Raw genomic sequence first — 20,000 nt, forward strand, 5'->3', positions numbered from 1 at the left:
CTTAGTGAATGATTAATTGCTTCTGAGGGCCGGCCAATGGAAAATCGGGTACTTGGCGGCTCACGCCAGATAGAACCTAAATCACACTCGACCAAAAAAAAAAGATAAGATGAATAAACAAAAGTACAGTTTTTGATGTTGCGCCTTGACTTTTTTTTTTTTTTTTTTTTTTTAGAATGGTCACCTTCTGTTTTGTCAGAAATAGACGGTCATTTCAACCTGGAAAAAAAAGAGCTTTCATCTTGTACATCCAGACCTTATTTGGATCCATATCTTATCTTGGGCATTCCAACCATTCATAATAGAAGGCGCAAACAAGTTTTGTGTGTGTGTGCATGTTCGTGTGCGTGTGCGTTTGCGTGTGCATGTGCGTTTGCGTGTGCGTGTGTTTGGGGGGGTTAACTGCTGCAAACTCAAAAGTGGAGCAATTAAGGGTTAGAGCTGAAGATGATGACGAAGAAAACTTCACTCCCCCCATCCATCAGCCCCCTCACTTCCCACCTAACCCACCACCTCCGCGCGAGCAGCAGATCTAACTTAATTACTGCAATTAAGCACAGGAGCCCTTTCTCATCTGCTTAGGCCCCCTCACTCTTCCACCAATGAGAAGACACGATGATGGATGACACAGGGCCCCTGGCTCAGGGCAATGTGGACAGTGTTCTCAATCAATTAGCGCCGAGAGAGAAATCTGCTCAGTCTCTCAAGCTGGCGGTTCTGATAGTCCTCTCAGAAGAAAGAGCCTTGTTTGTGTCATCTGCGTTGCCCTGTTTTTCCCGTGACAGCCTGAAAAAAAAAAACCACAAAGTTCTGCACTGACTCTTTGATCACAAACTGAGGAGAGTATGGTCCAGTGATTCAGGACATTGGTGACCAGTGAGGGTGGAGGGTGAAGTTAGTTGACAATACTTCGACAGGAATTAGAAGTGGACCTTCCAAAAAAGCATTACAAGCCCATATTTATTTGTTAGTATTTCTTACGGTGGATACTAGAACGGGTTTGAAATCTTTCAAATCTTGGTGCGGTGCCTGGTATTTAATTGTATCGGTGGAACGGTGTTGGTCAAACTGCAGCCTGAACAAGCGTGCGTGGGATAAGCAGGCTTTAAAAAATGTATTATTGTTTGGAGCCCCACGCGGGGGAACAGCATGCCTTTGATAAGAATTGTTATCTTTGCCTTTTTCTTAATCCGTTGCAGCTGCGTACGCTTGCTGTTTTATCCGGACGTTGACTTTTATTCCTCCGGTCTCAGAGAGCAGAGCTGAACATTGCTTATTATCCACACCATTCATACTTTAACCTGGAGAATTAAAGTACGAATGGTGTCAGGATGTATACATTTATAAAGGGCATTTAATCACATGTTGTATTTGATACTATTCTATCTATTCATATCAAATTAAGCTAATATATTGTATATGTATATTCATGTCACCGCCGCAATATGTATTCTTTAGTTTAACCGATACTGTAGAACGGAAACTTCAATAAAGGGGAATTTACAGTAATTAGAGTATGAAACTGTAAAATAATCTGCAATGGAAAGAGGTTACCTAAATTAAATGACGTACAGGAGTGGTAAGCTGGTCTTCTGACAGGAAAATGCAGTTCTCGCCACAGGACATGTAATCAGTTTTGGAGAGATCCACATCTCTGTGCATGAAAAGGGTAGGTTATCCTGAGCTACCGAGCCTTTCTAATGCTCGGCCATATCAAATGCTGGAGTGAGCAGCATCAATCGATACGAAATCAATGGCAAGCATCAATCTTGCATCTCTAGCCCGACGGAATTTTTTACAAATCAAATAAAACTGGACGTTTGAAACAATGCGGCCGTTGTAAATATTTTATCACTTTTTTTTACGGTGCTCCGCTTTGCCAGATTTACGATGTTAAGCGACGTTGCCGATTTAATTAAACTGGCGGATCGATGAGCGCTTATCAGCCGGACCCCAGCCCCGCTCGCGTATCTGAGGCTAGCAACGGTTGCTAGCTTCCGCCTAGGTCATCAACGCCGTTAACAGCCCGGAAAGCCGATTGAGCTCGTATCGGTGAACGACGGGAGCGGCCATTTTGATTCATCGTGTGAGGTGGAGAAAGAAAAAAAAAAAAAAGGCCACCACATGTATCTTGCAAATATCCTCGCGGCACTCTTTCAGAAGAGTCGAACTGTCAATCGGCAAATCGCCTTCGGGGCAGGACTCGGGGGGAGGAGACTCGGGGGTGGGGGGTGGGTGGTGGGGGGGTTTATTGACGTAAGGTTATTAGGTTTGTGGCGACGTGTCGTGTGCGTGGCAGGGGGAGGTGACGGCAGCAGATACACAGGGCGGTTAACGGCTTCCAGTCACCAGGGGACTTATTACCCAGTCTTTTATAACCAGGCATAACCCCACCCCCCCGCCCCACCCCACCCCATTTTAAACACGATGAATCGATTCCCAGTCGCACTGCTCCTGGGTAGTCCGCAGATGCCCCCCTCCCCCCATCAACCCTGATTGGTCAGGAGGTGCATGAGCGCAACAGAGCAGGGCAGCGAATAACAGTGTCGATGACGCTCTTGCCTCCATTACACAGATGACATATTTCCATGATGCAGTTTGGATGGCCGGTGGGCTGTATTGGGTAACACGGTTACATATTCAGTGTTTAATCAACTCGAGGAAAGCACGTTTCACTCCAACCCGGCACATTTGTGGCCGCCTGGATTTTTTTTGCTGTGCACACGCACCTCTTGTTAGAGTGCCGTTTGGAAATGGTAGACTTGCACCCAGCATAGATCCATTTTTATTTGCGCTCACAATTTTGCCCATGGCAGAGCAGAGTGCTCTTTCACTCCTTTTATTTTCAAAAGATGGAGTTTTACTGGGTTTTTATGGTTGTTGTTTTTCACCTTTACAGTTGAGATTGTTCAAATGTTCAGGGAAGCCATTTTGAATTTGGGTCTACCCAGGCATGAAAAAAGCAGCCAGGTTGATTTTTTTTTTCATTTGCCTCTGCATATTTTTGTCATTATTATTTTTCAAAACTCAATTTTCAATGGAGTATAATGACGGCTCTCATCTTGGATGAGGATGAGGACGGTCTTCCATCACACAGCTTTTGTCCTTCTACATGGTTATATAACACCAATCACTAACCCTCCTCCCCCCCACCCCCACCCACATCAAACACGGGGAGTCCTTGTCGAGTTCACTGGGCCAGAATGATATTATGAAATATGCATTGAACGATAAGCTGTTTAAGTAATATCATCACCATGAGCACATCAGGAAGTCATTAAAAATTGAGAGGTGCTGGGGGAGTTCTGTGAATGCACCTTGCTTGTCGTAGGAGTGCATTTTGAAGACATGAGGTTGGGGGTTGGGCAGAACATAATTTCAGCATAAACACTGAGAGGGTCGGCTAATGTGGAGTGTTCTTTCCGTGTTCCTGTAATTTGTCTTCCGAACAAAAAGTATAAATGTACAAAAAAAAGCAAAGACATGAATGTGTTATTTATGAATAGAAAAAAATTTAATCCTGTGTGTAATTACACTGGGAGAGGGAGCATAGAGAGTGTCTTAAAAATAAGGTCAGCTACGCTCCCAAATAAGATCAGACACTAATTGTACACCAGCCACTTACAGCTGTTCAGAAGTAATTTCTGAAGAAAATCAAAGCATGCTGTAAAGTACATTTTGTGTAAATTTGATTTAACTTGGATTAATTTTGGTGTTGTACAGGAAAAGCACCCCTGGGCATATGTCTACAAGCATGCAATGAATAGGCACGCTGTTTCATGACAAATTTCCTTTGAAAAGATCGTTTTGACCATTTAACATCGATTTCCATACAGATTTTTTAAATAAAACTTTAATGGGTGTTTCTACCTCTTTAGAGGGGCTGCTCACAACTGCTGATACTCTCAGACTATGCCTATGTACTGTAATTACCCTGTAATTACACAGATACAAACATTTGCTATGCTTATATAATGTAATTGCCATGTAATTACACAGATACAAACATTAGCTATGCTTATATAATGTAATTACTCTGTAATTACACAGATACAAACATTAGCTATGCTTATATAATGTAATTACCATGTAATTACACAGATTCCAAATGTTAGCCGATATAATATTGTAGATTTTTCTGACTCAAATTAAATAAAAGGTGGTTCCAAAATTAATGACTTTGAATTAGCTATGACTGACATTGATCCCTCATGATCTGATCACAGCACGAGTTTTGGATCATAAAATGGAATATAAGCATTATTTGGGATTTTTTTTTGGGTGTATCCATTTGTGTAGAGAGAAGTTACATTGCCACTGACTTAATTGCCTTTTAAATGGCTGTGGAATATTAAATAAACTTATGGAAGCACAAATCAAGCACAGACCGCCACACAATCTCTATGGGGCATCGGCGATAGCCATGTACAACAGATTCATCGCTTAATGGAACGTTGATCTTCTTCTGTCTTCTATGTCAGTTTCTTCTTTTTGTTTTTTTTTGGAAGAACATTGAGTTCCCTCTGCTTTGTGCCTCCTTGGTGGTGAGCATCCTTCTGAGGGCTTCCTGAACCCAGAACCAAGAGAAACATCTCTCTCTCTCTCTGTCTTTTTCAATTAGCATGAATGCGCACTCAGCAATAGAACGACTTATGATTTTCAGTTTTGGGAGACTCGCATATTGGAGACAGGCTCTCTAGCTAGGCCTAAGTGTTTTCTGCTCCAAGTTGTCAGCCTGGGGAAAATTTATAATGGGTCTGAATGCACATTAAGGCAAATGGATGCAACTGCAAATTGCAACAGAACTTCAAACGATGGCGTGCATCTTGGCGGCATTAGTAGAAGAAAAAACTCAAGTATGCACATGGTGAATTAGCTGGTACATTCTAATGGGAACACTGGCACTTATTACAGTTTTTTTTTGCCATCCTTACCTCGACGCCGAAGTAGCGCTGTGGAATCGACATGCGCCAGCTGAGTGGAACTATCTCACCGTTGTTCCTGGGTCAGGTGTGGGCCGTGTGCGGGGTAGTCTCAGAGCTTTCTCATAGATGCGTCCGCGCCTTGTTTGTGATTGAACGCGCGGAGCGCCACGGAGAAGGGCGGCACAATGGTGCAGTGAGGATGAATACTGGGTTCGAATCCCGGCCTGGGCCTTTTCTGTGTGGAGTTTGCACGTTCTCTCTGTGTCCACGTGGGTTTCCTTCGGGTACTCTGGTTTCCTCCCACAGTCCAAAGACATGCCGGTAGGCTAATTGGAGACTCAACATTGTCCATAGGTATGAGTGAATGGTGAATAAATGGTGTGTGTGCCCTGCGATAGATTGGCGACCTGTCCAGGGTGTATTCCTGCCTCTCACCAAACGCTCGCAGGGGATTGACTCCTGCACCCCCCACGGCCCTGACCAGGATAAGCGGGAACAGATAATGGATGGATGGAGTGCGGCTGGGATTTACATTGTGCTTGTGCCCCGTGTGTCTCCACACAGAGTGCTCCAGTGAGGACTCCGGGTCGGGCCCGGTTCTGACACACTCACGTCCCCCACCCGGGGTGGAGGTGGAGGGAGGGGCGGTGGCGGGGGAGGGGAGACGCGCTCTTCAGCCTGGGAGAAATGGAGCCGTGTCTGCAGTGAGCGCCAGCCCCGAGGGATCATGGGATCGTCCACGCTGGGGAAGGCCGCCTCGCTGGACCAGCTGCTGGACGCTTGCATCCAGGCATTCGGTGAGTGTGTGTGGGGGGGGTGCAACCCCCCCCCCCCCCCCTCCCCCGACTCCACTGAGGGGCTCCTCTGTGGTCCCCTTGTTCACATGCAGATATGTATTTACATACACCAGCACAGCATGGTCAGGATTGCTAGTGTTGAGGATTTGCCTAATTATTATTAATATTACCATAATTGTTCTTAATGGCTCTTAAAGTGTTAATTAGCCCTTTCCATACAGTAGTTACTGTAGCTTTTTAAATCCTGTTGAACTAGCTTACAGTATGCTTTATTGTTTAAAACAAATACACCCACAAAATCATTGCTACACTCATGAATCTGGAATGCACTGTATGTCTATGCAGTATTTGACAACATTGGGTGTAGCACCTTCGGACAAGCTGTGGCTAACAGCGACGTGTCCATTCCTGTAGATGACAATGGAGGGCTGGCTAGCAGCCAGCTGCCGCGGACCATGCTGCTGATGCACCGCTGGTACGTCACGTCCACGGAGCTGGCCGGGAAGCTCCTGATGATATATCCTTCACAACAGGCGCGAGCCAAGATGGCGGCGCATCTCTCTCTCTCCGCTACTGTCACTCTGCTGTTAACGTTAGCGCCGTTACACACTGGCGCTAATCGTGGTCATCCCGCAAAAGTCTATGTGGGCGAAGGGTGGAGAAGACCATAAGGCGCCTGATGTGGCTGTGTGGTGAATTGGGTAAGGGAGGAAGACTTGGCGGTAACTGCAGGTTTGCAGGAAATTGTGGCAAAGCACCTTGCCCAGGAAACAATAACAGGTACACCTAGGGTTACAGGCCTCTGCCTTGTGGTTAACAAAAATACCATACTTATGGTTATCCTGGAATAACCACGCATTCCTGAATCAATATTTGACTGCTCATTTACTGGGAAGCCGCAGAACCCAATACAACCTGTTCTTCTGCATTTGGACAGTGTGTGATGTCAGAGGAAGGTTAATGAGGATTGATGAGAATGCGCTGCACCCTCGTTGATTTCAACCGTTTTCAATCGCCGTGGCAACCAGGCGAGGTTAGGCCACCTGTGAGCAGCCTGTGAGCGTGATTTATGATTTATACACGATTTATCGTGAGCGTCTGAGATTTCACCCAGTCCAGGTTGTAAAAAAAAAGAAGAAAGATCTCTCATTCTTCCTTTATACTGCAGCCTCCCGTCCTTCTTTCCCAGCCCTGGTGTGTCTGAAGCAGGGTGAGGAAGCCTGGGAGGTGTTTCTTAACAGAGCCATGTGACAACAACACAAAGGCACCATTTTGTCTCCCTGTTTTAATCCTTTTTTTTTTTGCATAAACCAGATACAACATATTAACATTTATCTTTTGCTTGAGCCATCTTAGAGGCCTATCACCAATCCACCCGTGACCTGTCCCACCTTCGAGACCCTGTGGGGGCAGGGGGGTACCTCCTGTGGTCTTCATTGCCTCACACACATAATATGCACATTTTGACAGGCCTATTTTTGGGAGAGATTTCCCAGTTTTATAGAGCTACACTGTACTGGGACCCCATCGCAAACAGCCCTGGCTCCTTTACAGGCTGCGTCTCCCAGTAGACCCACGCCTGGACCCCTGCCCAAGGCCTCTTAAGAAGTTACTCTCTTTAAAAATATTGCTATTTTACAAGCAAGACAAGTATTTGGCCTGGTAACAATTATTCGAAGCACTCGGCAGAAATGATCACATGACTGACCTTCCACTGTTTCTACATTTCCAGATACCGCGCATTCCTGTCAAGGCTCTTCAGCTGTTTGTGGGTTTCTGTGGGGTTTCTGTGGCATTTATTATCAAAAAATACGCAAGCAGCTGCTGTTTTTTTCTAAAAAAAAAAAAAAAGAAAAAGCATGATCTGTTGTGTGATCTGTTTGAAACACAAATAAAACAAAAGCACACTTGGACGATGTCCCCTGTGATGAAAAACGCTTTCCTTAATGTGCCCCACGTATCGAGATTGCCGGGGGGATGACTGCCAAAGGACGAGACTCAAGATTTGCTATTTAATGAGGTAAATAAATAAAGTTTTTTCAATTTATTTTAACTTTCCTAGCTCTTGTGCTGCGGCATATTGATGGTGCTGGCGGGACAGCCGGGTGGGAGGGGGGAGCTTTCCTGGGGCAGTTGAGTGTGACTGACCGACTGACCGGCACAACGATGGCCGTGATGTCATCGGAAGCGACAGCCAGCCAGCGGCTATCCTCATGAGAGAGCGGCGGGCCGCTTCCAGCCGTCTGAAGTGGAGAGATTGTCCGATGGGGGATAGGCACGCAGTGAAGCCGGTTGTCTTGTGATCCATTATTTACGCAGAGGAAAAGAAAAAAAAAAAGGCCACAGGCATCTGTTTTATCGTTTGTTTCCTCCCGTACTTGATTCATCGGATTTCGGCTCCGCCCCCCTCGCCCCGCCCTGCTTCTCTCTCCTACATCTCGTTAGCAGAGTACGTCCCTTTTACCTCGGCTCCGTAAAGGCACCGGGGGGTCGACTTACTTTTCAAGCAAATGGCTTCTGACGTGAGAGATGTTCACAACGGGAAATGCTTCAGTAAAATATGAAAATAACACGGCATGTTACCGGAAATGTTTTGTTAAAAAAATGTTGTACTGCATAAAAAGGGAAGACTTAGATTAGACCAATAAAGCCGCATTAAGTTCCTTTGCATTTCCAGGGTGACTTACTGCATAGAACATCTGGAAATACATAATATAAATTTATGTTTGTAGCAAATAAGCATGAGCAATACAGAATCACAGAATTACAAATAGCTGTAAGGCGTGGTAAGCTAGCCTGTAGCTATGATCTATGTGGAAGTGGTTCATAGTTGCAGTGCCCCCCCCCCACCCCCTCCCCTCCCTCCCCCTCCCACAACAAAAAAGCATTTTTCTGAGAGTTCTCTAACTAATTAGGATTTGTTCTGGATGTGTCATTACCCTCGGGGACTTAGTGGATTAATGGGAGAAGACGGCTTTGCCCTTCCTTTCAGCTATCTGTAATTCTGCGATTCCTGTTGCTCATGCTTGTTCGCGACAAACTTTTCTGTTATTTATCTCTCGCTGCATTTTCCTGATGTTCTATGCAGTAAGTCACCCTGGAAATGGCAGTTTGCTATGCGTTAGCACACACCTTTATCCAAAGGAACTTAATGCGGCTTTATTGCTTTTAAGTCTTCCCCTTTTTGTGCAGTACAACAACTTATCAAAACATTTCTGGTAATATGGCGTGTTATTTTGATTATTTTACTGAAGCATTTCCCGTTGTAAATCTCTCACATAAGAGCCATTTGCTTGGAAAAGTATGTGGCATAACAAAGAAAACGCTCCCTGGAGTCCACGCTCAGATGGAAATCGACGTAGTCCAAAAAACTCGACTCCCCCAGCTTCCATTAGATGCACTCTGATAAGTTATATTTGCAGGTTGAGTTTCTGCATCTGTAAATCATGCTAGATAGGAGTCTGTTAAGTAAATATAATGCCTTTGTGGTGTTTCAAATTTGTCAAAAGAAATGTTTGTGAATATATAAATGCAACGTGAGAGTTTGGTTCATAATGTGGATAAACCAAAGTCATTGATTAAAATGGGGGAGGGTTTATGGATCTTCACATACTATAACAATTGAATGAAATGTAACAGCATGTGGCTTCTCGTTAACAAAATGGTTTCATCTATGTATGTATGTGCAATTTATGCAGTACACATAAAAGTATATTTTCCTGTATAGAAAGATTTTTTCACTACGGGTGAGGGATGAGATACAGGTAGGTCCAGATTTGCCATAATTGGTTCTGGTGGAGGCGATACCAAGTGATACCGCACATGGAATATGAAGGGGTTGAATATCCCGTGGAATCAGTAACTGTGTTAGAGCAATCCGAACCTAAACTGAAATCTGAGTCCTCCCGTCTCCCCCTTGCAGGTACTGGATCATGGAGTTCCCGGCGGAGTTTAACCTGGACCTGGGCCTGATCCGGCTGACCGAGGAGTTCAGGGAGGTGGCAGCGCAGCTGAGCTGTGAGGAGCACTTCAAACTCATAGACATCTCCACCATGTGAGCACCATCTGCACACACAGGGCACTGCAGATTCAGGCAGCTGTTCACGCGCGTGAACACGTGATACAGGGATTGCACATGCACACACACACACACATGCACATGCACATGCACACACTTGTACAGTAACCACCCCCTCCCCCATTCATAATCAATAATGGACACTATCACACGTTACCAGTCACCAGGAATATAAAATAATCTTTTCATATTAGTCCTTTAACAAACTGTGCATTAGCCTGGCCCAAACAAACACACTGAAATGCATTTAACCTCAAACTGCTGATCACACTTCACGAAAAAAGTTGATGTGATGTAATTGATATTGACATTAATAAAGTATTACCTTAGGAGAACTGATCAGAAACAAGTTCAGATAAGGGGGGTTCATAAACACGAATCAGTAAGGATTCTGGGTGATTGGGTTCCCTGTGATCTGCCTGCTTTATCTGTGTAGTCCACAGCTAAGCTGGCAGATGGAATTGTGGGAAGAAAGCTGTTTTTCTATCTGCCATTGTGGAGGACTTGTGTGCCAGTGCACAGCCCACGCAAACTGATGGAAGATGTTGCAGTGATGAGATGAGCACTCAAACAAGGGATATAAATGAGGGGAAAGCAATTATATCATAAAAATTTTATTGAAATATTGATGAAGGAATTAAAAAACATCTTTCGCTGCAACACTGAAGAGTCACAAGTTTGTTTGGCGTTATCAAATTCCACGTTGTTTTGTTGCTGGCCACCGGGTCTAACTAATGATTGTGTTCAGTGTGCTCCGCACCTGGAAACTGTTCGCGGTTTTGGCCTCAAATATCCTGAGATAGGATGCTTTTGGGGATACACTGTGCTTGTGAACACCTGGGACGAGGTAATCAAAGGAAACCGATGGGACAGAGAAAGCGAGTGAGAGTTTGGCATCTTGCATTATTATAACATTCATTTGGCAGACGCTTTTATCCAAAGCGACGTACAAAAAAGTGCATTTCTTGGTCGTAGACAACTGCTAAACACGGGTTCAGTAAGGTACAATACTTATTTTGTACAGCTATTTCTAGCCGAGAACAGTGAACACTATTCTGGCCTAACATCTGCAAAGCATTACTCATAGAATAAACTACATATCCCACAGTCCCTCCTACGACTGGATGAGGAAGCTGACCCAGAGGAAGAAGCAGCCGAAGAAGGGCAAGGCGTCCCTGCTGTTCGATCACCTGGAGCCCATGGAGCTGGCTGAGCACCTCACCTTCCTGGAGTACAAGTCCTTCAGGAGGATATCGGTGGGTGCATCCCGCGATGTTTCTGGAGGTTTCGACAGAGATATTCCAAAAAAAAAAAAATGTTGGCCCTCAAATCCTAAAATGATGATTTTCTTAAAAAAATTTTGACAATTAAACCCTGTTCCTCAAATCACGGTCCTTGGGGACCGAGAACTTCTGGTTTTCCACCCACTCTTTACTGTGAAGTCAGGTGTGAAAGCAGTGTGGCCAATCAGCAATGCTAAGTGTTCAGTTAAATACCTGGAAAAAAAAAAAGAAAACCAGGGCCAGATTTTGATTTAAGGGCCTGATTTGGGTGTCCATTCTTTACTGTCCACTTTGCTTCAGAATTTAGGGTGACATAAGAGGGGACTTGTGGGACTGGACACTAGCCACCCTCCTAGGTGAATGTCTGGTCAGTATATATGAATCCTCCTGGGGAAAAGATCCCTTCAAGGACTGGCTGTATTGGTATGTGTCCATGTCCATCAAGCTGGGAAACATCCACCTGGCTAACAGACCTCTCCCCTGTGGCCTCACTTATCAGTAGGAGTACGCTCGTAGCACGCCATATTTTCCACTGGCTACCCCCCCCCCCACGCTTTTATCTGCCGCTCTGTGTCTTCATTCTTGCTCTGAACTTGGCGGCCTGAAGGTTCCTCAGCTGCTCCAGCTCGTCTTTCCTCCCCAAGCCGCCACTGATAGCTTCGAAATGAGCAGCTGGGGGAAAACTCTGCTATGAACTCTGTTTAACCTTGTGGAAAATTATCACGATGTTCTGGCTTCCTTATGGCTTCTTTATGGCCACAGGGTGGTGTTTTAAAGAATTTCACTCTCTTGTTGTGTGGTTTCTGGGGTGTCCATGCCATTTCAGGAACTTCACCCCCCGTCACAATAGTATATTGATCCATCTATAACCCCCCCTCCCCTGTCACGATAGTATATTGATCCATCGATACCCCCCCTCCCCTGTCACGATAGTATATTGATCCATCTATATCCCCCCTCCCCTGTCACGATAGTATATTGATCCATCTATATCCCGCCTTCCCTGTCACGATAGTATATTGATCCATCTATATCCCCCCTCCCCTGTCACGATAGTATATTGATCCATCTATATCCCCCCTCCCCTGTCACGATAGTATATTGATCCATCTATATCCCGCCTTCCCTGTCACGATAGTATATTGATCCATCTACAACCCCCCTCCCCTGTCACGTTAAGTATTTGAGTCCCAGAGAGGTGCATGAATAAGAAGAGCAAATTCAATATGAATTAAACAAGTGTAACAAAACATAAACACAGGATATAAACAGATTTATCGGAGTGTTTTTTTAGCATTGGAACAATAAAACATTGACATGAAAAGAATGAACAACTTTTTAATGTTTATCTATGCTATTATTGTTCGGAAATTGTCAATCAGCAGCTGTGGTGTAAGTACACAAATATTTATAGATAATGTTTTATTCAATATGTACACAAGCTAAAAGTAGGGCTGCTTTTTTAATTGTGTAAGTTCACGGGGGATTTTAGTCACGCACTGAGATATTTTTGGCAGTTGGGCTTCCACCCTTCTGACAGCTGTGCCTTTGCTCCGTCACACCCCCACCCTCCACCCCCCACCCCCCTGCAGTTCACAGACTACCAGAGCTACGTGATTCACGGGTGCCTGGTGGATAACCCCACGCTGGAGCGCTCCATCGCCCTCTTCAACGGGGTGTCCCAGTGGGTCCAGCTGATGGTCCTGAGCAAGCTGACCCCCCAGCACCGAGCCGAGGTCATCACCAAGTTCATCAATGTGGCCCAGGTAAGGGGGAACCGGCACCACACTTTAGACTTCCCAGAGACCCACCCAGGGACCCACCCAGGTAATGGGGAACCCGTGCCACACTTTAGACTTCCCAGGGACCCACCCAGGTAATGGGGAACCCGCACTACACTTTAGACTTCCCATAAAGACATTGCCATTAAAAAAATGCATTGACTTTTACACGTTCATGCTTGAAATGTATTCTAACACTCAGCATTGCTTTTTCCCTTCTCTTTTTTCCTTCTCTCTTCCTTCTCTTCGCTTATTCTCTCTTTCTCCACAGAAACTACTGCACCTCCAGAACTTCAATACGCTGATGGCGGTGGTGGGAGGTCTCAGCCACAGTTCCATCTCCCGCCTGAAGGAAACACACCCCCACCTTTCCCCTGAAGTCAACAGGGTGAGAACCATTTTACTGGTGCATCAATTACACACACACACACCCACACCCACACACATACACATACAGTATATGTGTGATTGATTAATTTCGAATATCATTGTTTGTATAGATGCACTGTTTCAGAATATGCTGACATTCTTCCCTTGTTTAGACCTTGGTCCTACCCGTTCCCTTTTTGCCGAAAGCACTTTCTCACGTCCCCTTTGAGTCTCTTGTCCTTCACTGAGACACGATTGCTGTTCTCCACACCTCTCTCTTGTTTCATGCCGTTTCTCATCCTTCGCAACTGTTTTGTCGTTCCTCCCGCCCCCACCTTCCACAGATCTGGAACGACATGACCGAGCTGGTCTCCTCCAACGGAAACTACTGCGCCTACCGTAAGGCCTTCACGGACTGCGAGGGCTTCAAGATCCCCATCCTGGGCGTGCACCTGAAGGACCTGATCGCCGTGCACGTGGTCTTCCCCGACTGGGTGGAGGAGAGCAAGGTCAACATCGCCAAGATGCAGCAGCTGTACCTCACCTTCAACGAGCTGGTGTCTCTGCAGAGCGCCGCCGCCCAGGTGGAGCCCAACATGGACCTCATCTACCTTCTCACCGTGAGTGGCCCCGTGCAGCGGCGCCCTCTGTTGGTCGCGTCTCACACTGCAGCACTCGCTAACCAAGGGGAGAGAACTAATGTAGGCGTGAGCTGCTAGAATTATCTTGTATTGCTGTGTTATTTACCATTGCCATCCTGTTGTACCGGAGCAAGAGGGTAGAGAAAAGAAAATGACTTATAGAACATATCATGAAATTATCAATTATTGATCTGAACTTTGACAACTGTTGGAAAAATTTCTGGAAATAACCACCCTTGATTTTAGGGAGGAGAGTTTTTTTTTTGATCGCAAACTCATAAGGTGAGAAAACGGGTGAGGAACTGTGAATAGAAAGTTTTCCGAGTGATTCTCTACAGCAGGTTATCTCTCCTGATCTGGCAGTGACCAGTGACAGGACTCACGTGGACCGTTGAGGTTTGCTCGACGGTTTGTGGCCCAGCTTAATTAGCCCCGCGGGGTGAAATGTGATTTTTGTACAGGAGCATTTCCATTCTCTCCAGCTCTCTCTAGATCTCTACTACACCGAGGACGAGATCTACGAGCTGTCTCTGCTGAGGGAACCTCGCAACCCAAAGTCTTTGGTGAGTCCCATCGGCCATGTGCTCCCCACCCAATATTCATCTCTTTCTTTTCTAGGTAACAGTAACTATACTACTACTACTACTACTACTACTACTACTAATCTCAGTTTGCTAATTGAGAGAATATTTTTAAAACTATTATAAATCATTACATATCATTGCATTTTACCCATGATGCATAAAAATGAATGATTGAATGAATGAAGGAACAAGCTCATTAACTAATTAATTTTCCCTGGTACACACAGCCTACCTCTCCCACTACGCCCAACAAGCCACTGGCCCCCCTGGACTGGGCAGCTGGGGTGACCACCAAACCAGACCCTTCAGTGGTCAACAAGCACATCAGGAAGGTGGTGGATGTAAGCAAAAGTTTGCCTCCTTCTCATTCCAATGTCTGTTCTGCCTTGACCTGTGTTAACCTCACTGCAGTGTCTTTCTGTCTGCTGCCTAGTTCAATTTGAGTGTGAAACAGGAAGAGCAGGGATGCATCCAGCAACATGAATTTAATTTGAACTTAAAAAGCCAAACAAAACAAGGATTTTATTAAGCACTTCCAGTTATATTGATTTCCAGAAGAAAAAAACATTAAATAATAATAATGTTGTTGGTTTATTTTAATGGTTTGTCTTTTGGTCTACCTTACAGTAAGAATTACTGTAAATATCATCCGCTGTAATGACTTTTTACTGCTTTTTATCTGGGCAGTCTGTATTCCGGAACTACGACCATGACCGCGATGGCTACATCTCTCAGGAGGACTTTGGGAGCATCGCAGCTAACTTCCCCTTCCTGGACTCCTTCTGTGTCCTGGACAAGGACCAGTGAGTGTCATCCTTCACCAATCCCACATGAAGGCATACTCACACACACATACACACACATCTGCAAACACACACACATACACACACACATCTGCACACACACACGCGCAGACACACACGTACGCATGCATGCACACACACACACACACGCATGCACGCGTGCATGTATGCACACACACATGCACACACACACACACACACGCACACACACACACACACACAAATCCTGAGTGCCCCATACAGCCACTCAGGATTTTGGATGAAATAATCTGAACGATACAGAAACGTAGAACTGAGAAAGCTCTTTTCCACACAGAGCCACGAATCTGCAGCTGAGCATGCTCTAAAAAGTATACTTTAGAATGCATTCATGAATGTTGCATGGAAGCTCTTAGTTACATTGTTCTAATTTGAGAAGAAAGTGTAGGCAAGGGACCGAAGCTCATGTTCATTGCAGCGGTCTGCATGTTCACCGTGTGACGGGGTGAAGGTCATGGCAGCCCCCAGTGAAGCACACAGTGCGCCGTTCTCTGTGTGATGTCACACTCGATGGTGTCACGGCAGTTCATCCCTCCGCTGGAGAGCACCAATCGCATCATCCCGTCTGCCTGAGTTGCTCCGTGACTCAGGAAGCGTGTTGCAGAGCTTCACGGGGGGGGGGGGGGGGGGGGGTCTGTCATAAAGAACCATTAGTGCTGTTAATGTGAAAGTCCAGGACACTGTCTCCCTCCAGCTCCAACAGTGGACGTATTGTGAGTGCAGCCCCAGCTGTGATGTCACAGCGTTAGTCCCGAGGAAGTAGTCCGATGTAGTTTCCAGAAAATTCTCCGCCCAGTGACTTGGATTGAAAAATTACAACTGCTCTCTCCCTCAGGAATAAAGCAGAGTGTATTTTCTTTCTTTTCTTTTTTTAAAGATATCTATTCGGTATATAAACCAGTGTTTTACTTGAAGAATATATTTGTTTCATGTTTTGTTTAATATATTAAGTATGCGTGTTTTAGCTATTTTTATTTTGTTTTTGTTTTTTTTTAATTAAGTAAATTAGTGCGGTGATGTGATCAAAAATTTGAGAGGCATTGACTTTCAGAAAACTTGTAGCATACTATTTCTCTCGTTGTACATTTTGTGTTTGAAAATGGCCCCAAACTTTCTTGAGTCCTGTCTGCACATAACTGTAGCCTTACCTGTTCTTACTGCCCAAAGCTGTGTCTGCATGCAAGAGCGTCGTTAGCCATTAGCCATTATCCGGTGGTCATTAGCTGTTAGCTATTAGCCATCAACCGTTGGCCATTAGCTGTTAGCTGTTAGCCATTAGCATTATCCATCGGCCATTATCCATTAGCTGTTAGCATGCATGCGCGGCAATCCAGTGCTCTCCAGCTGTAGGATGCAGCTCTGGGGAAGCATCTGTAGGAAACATCTGTTGGCCTGGTTAACTTTTTTTATGAATTAATTTCTCTGTGTTAAAGGGTATCCTGAAAAACCACACACGTTTGCTTGTTACATTGCCTACTTAACTCCACCCCCCCCCCCCCTCCCCCCCACTGATCTACTCTGGGTTAAGTTAGGGAATCCATAAAGATTCCTGGATATTCCAACACTCACACGTATTCCATAAATGCTATATGGCTATATTTCAGATTTCAGTTTTTTCAGTTAGCACGGATTCCTGATTGGCCAGTTTGTTGCTATCGTCACCAGGGACGGCCTGATCAGCAAGGACGAGATGATGGCGTACTTCCTGCGGGCCAACTCCCTGCTGCAGTGCAAGATGGGCCCCGGGTTCGTCCACAGCTTCCAGGAGATGACCTACCTGAAGCCCACCTTCTGCGAGCACTGCGCGGGATTCGTGCGTACCAGCTGACCCCCGTGTAGCCTTTTCTCTCCGCTCCACCACATCCTTATGTCAGCCCATTCATCAGGGATTTCAGCTACATTACATTACATTACAGGCATTTAGCAGACGCTCTTATCCAGAGCGACTTACACAACTTTTACATAGCATTTTACATTGTATCCATTTATACAGCTGGATATATACTGAAGCAATTCCGGTTAAGTACCTTGCTCAAGGGTACAACGGCAGTGTCCTTACCTGGGAATCGAACCTGCAACCTTTCGGTTACAAGCCCAGTTCCTTACCCACTGTGCTACACTCTGTCCAGCTAGATTTCATTAGGGAACTACGGCACGTGGCTACCTATCATTCATTCTCACTTCTGTAACAACATTTAAACCCTTTGCTGCGGTTATGACCTTTTGATACGCAGTAGAACTTGCTGTTCGCGCGTGACAAGGTTCGCCATATGGAGGCACCACGTGCCAGCGTGCCTGTTAGCCATATTGGCTGCGAGACAGCGACATGGCGATGCAGACTTAGGATGTCTGCGAGTCTAAAATGGATCTCAGATCTTGTGGATTCACACAGCGGACACATGCAGCTGACCAGGGTGTGTTGCTTGCGCTTGAATAGACCTTAACCTAAACCAGCGCTTCCGAGACAGTGATGCACATCATCATGAGGTTAATGAAATTAAAAAAGCTCATTCAGAGAGATTTCTCAAGTATGCTTTGGAATTGTCATACTCCAATACACGGTATACTCCATGTGTATGTGTGTACTATGTGTGTGCACACACACACACTATCCTTTGTGTACAGGAAGGGTGTTGAGAGAAGCCATATCCTGTTTATAGCGCAGCATTGACCACTAACCCCCCCCCCCATCCCATACTACATCACTTTCCAGCTTTCCTAGCACTGTTCAGTTCTCTGACATTCTATTGTCTATTCTCTCCTGCCCCGCCCCCTTATTATTCCCTTGTCCCTCCTCTTATCCTGCCCCCCCTCCCCAAACCCCCCTCTCCAAACCCACTCTCTCCAACAGCTCTGGGGCATAATCAAACAAGGATACAAATGCAAAGGTGTGTTTCCCATTTCTTTACACTACCGCTGTTTGTGTGAAATATGTGTTAGTTTTATACTTTGTGGGTCACAGGCAAGTGCAGACTTGTGCCTGGGGGCCCAGCGTCCCAAAATGTGCTGCGGTGTAACTCTTCCTTTGATCTTTAATCCCTGTAATGCCAGGTCACCGCTGGCTAATGCTAATGGGTACATAACACATGAAAGGCTACTAATGGCTAATGCTAATGGCTACATAACACATGAAAAGCTGCTAATGGCTAATGCTAATGGCTACATAACACATGAAAGGCTGCTAATGGCTAACGCTAATGGCTACATAACACATGAAAGGCTGCTAATGGCTAACGCTAATGGCTACATAACACATGAAAGGCTGCTAATGGCTAACGCTAATGGCTATATAACACATGAAAGGCTGCTAATGGCTAATGCTAATGGGAAAAAACAAATAAAAAGCTGCTGGTGCTTTGCTGGCATGTGATTCTGGGAAGTCAGAATCTGCCACAACGGTGGCCGTCATCGCATATGATGATCTTTGCTCTTGAGTGTATTTACAAAAAAAATTTCAATCAACACAGTTAACACTCCCCTTAAACCACCCACCCCTGACATCAACAGTTTTATTTGTACTTCTGATTAACTGAGCTCTGTTCGGACTGGGAGGCTGCTTTGCTCTTCTGAGCTCCCTTCCTATTGGCTCTCAGCGGCCTTACATCACAATCGGAGGGTGAGGACTGACCTCAGCAGCAGTTCAAACAAATAAGGAGCCACGGTTGACATGGAAGAAAGAAATAAAATAAAAAAACACCCTGAATCTACTTTGAGGACTTAGACGTTGAGGCAGATTCCAGAAGATTACGACACCGCTCTTTGCGAACAGTACTCAGGAAAGGGCTGCGTGAGCACAGCTCAGGCCCGAGCCATCTTCTGAGTTTGCCCTGAATAAAGGAGGGTTTGTTCTCCCCTGGCAGAAAAGCCGTGGGGCTAAACCTCGTCTGAACAGCTTAAATACGGAGCTCTGAATTTAACCCTGCACCTCTCAGAGAACCTAACCTCCTGCGAGCCAACCGAGAGGGCAAACGAACAGTGTGGCATGTTTTCACCGCTCAGTTATCATTTTAGCATGTTTTATTTAACCCTGTTTTACCATTTAGGTGAACCGAGACCTTAATTCTCCTTGGAGGAGGATGGCTTGGACGGCCAGATATAGGGAGGCAGTTTTTTGTAGGAATTTAACCAGGACATTCTGGTTAAAATATACGTATTCTCTTCAGTCAAGCACTGCAGATATTTAATGACATCAGTGAGTCAAGACCTGTGCTTGAATGTCTGTGTGCCTGTATGTATCTGTATGTGTGCACATATATATATATATGTGTGTGTGTGTGTGTGTGTGCATGTGTGCGCGTGTATGTGTGTGTGCACACGTGTGTGTGTTGGTGTGTGTGCATGTGTGTGTGTGTGAGAGAGTGTGTGTGCGTGTATGTGTGCATGCGCATGTGTGTGTGTGTGTGAGAGTGTGTGTGTGTGTGTGTGTGTGTGAGAGTGTGTGTGTGTGTGTGTGTGCATGCATGCACGCACTTGTGTGTGTGTGAGAGTGAGAGTGTGTGTGCGTGCATTTGTGCATGCGCGTGTGTGTGTGTGTGTGTGTGTGAGAGTGTGTGTGTGTGTGCATGCATGCACATGTGTGTGTGTGAGAGTGAGAGTGTGTGTGTGTACTGATGCCCACGCCGTGTTTCAGACTGCGGGGTGAACTGCCATAAGCAGTGCCGGGAGCTGCTGGTCCTGGCCTGCCGGAAGCTTCCGCGGGC

General features: G+C 45.6%; 1 protein-coding gene across 3 annotated transcripts in view; it reads left to right on the forward strand.

Moving 5' to 3' along the window:
* Nucleotides 1-5,561: 5,561 nt before the first annotated feature.
* Nucleotides 5,562-20,000, forward strand: part of rasgrp3 (RAS guanyl releasing protein 3 (calcium and DAG-regulated)) — a 23,381-nt gene continuing 8,942 nt past the window's right edge. For 2 of the 3 annotated variants that reach the window (XM_035400730.1, XM_035400731.1), the window contains exons 1-14: nucleotides 5,562-5,722; nucleotides 6,137-6,239; nucleotides 7,680-7,742; nucleotides 9,645-9,776; nucleotides 10,909-11,056; nucleotides 12,676-12,849; nucleotides 13,136-13,252; nucleotides 13,578-13,853; nucleotides 14,357-14,437; nucleotides 14,686-14,799; nucleotides 15,146-15,261; nucleotides 16,966-17,113; nucleotides 18,152-18,188; nucleotides 19,931-20,000. The exon at nucleotides 19,931-20,000 is cut by the window's right edge and continues 80 nt beyond it. In XM_035400730.1, the coding sequence (XP_035256621.1) occupies nucleotides 5,653-5,722; nucleotides 6,137-6,239; nucleotides 7,680-7,742; nucleotides 9,645-9,776; nucleotides 10,909-11,056; nucleotides 12,676-12,849; nucleotides 13,136-13,252; nucleotides 13,578-13,853; nucleotides 14,357-14,437; nucleotides 14,686-14,799; nucleotides 15,146-15,261; nucleotides 16,966-17,113; nucleotides 18,152-18,188; nucleotides 19,931-20,000 (1,649 nt within the window). In that variant the 5' untranslated portion in view covers nucleotides 5,562-5,652. Of the gene's footprint in view, nucleotides 5,723-6,136; nucleotides 6,240-7,679; nucleotides 7,743-9,644; nucleotides 9,777-10,908; nucleotides 11,057-12,675; nucleotides 12,850-13,135; nucleotides 13,253-13,577; nucleotides 13,854-14,356; nucleotides 14,438-14,685; nucleotides 14,800-15,145; nucleotides 15,262-16,965; nucleotides 17,114-18,151; nucleotides 18,189-19,930 lie in introns of those variants that run through there. The other variant, XM_035400729.1, reaches the window with a different exon arrangement.

This window comes from Anguilla anguilla, chromosome 18, assembly GCF_013347855.1.
Source record: "Anguilla anguilla isolate fAngAng1 chromosome 18, fAngAng1.pri, whole genome shotgun sequence".
Lineage (NCBI taxonomy): Eukaryota > Metazoa > Chordata > Actinopteri > Anguilliformes > Anguillidae > Anguilla > Anguilla anguilla.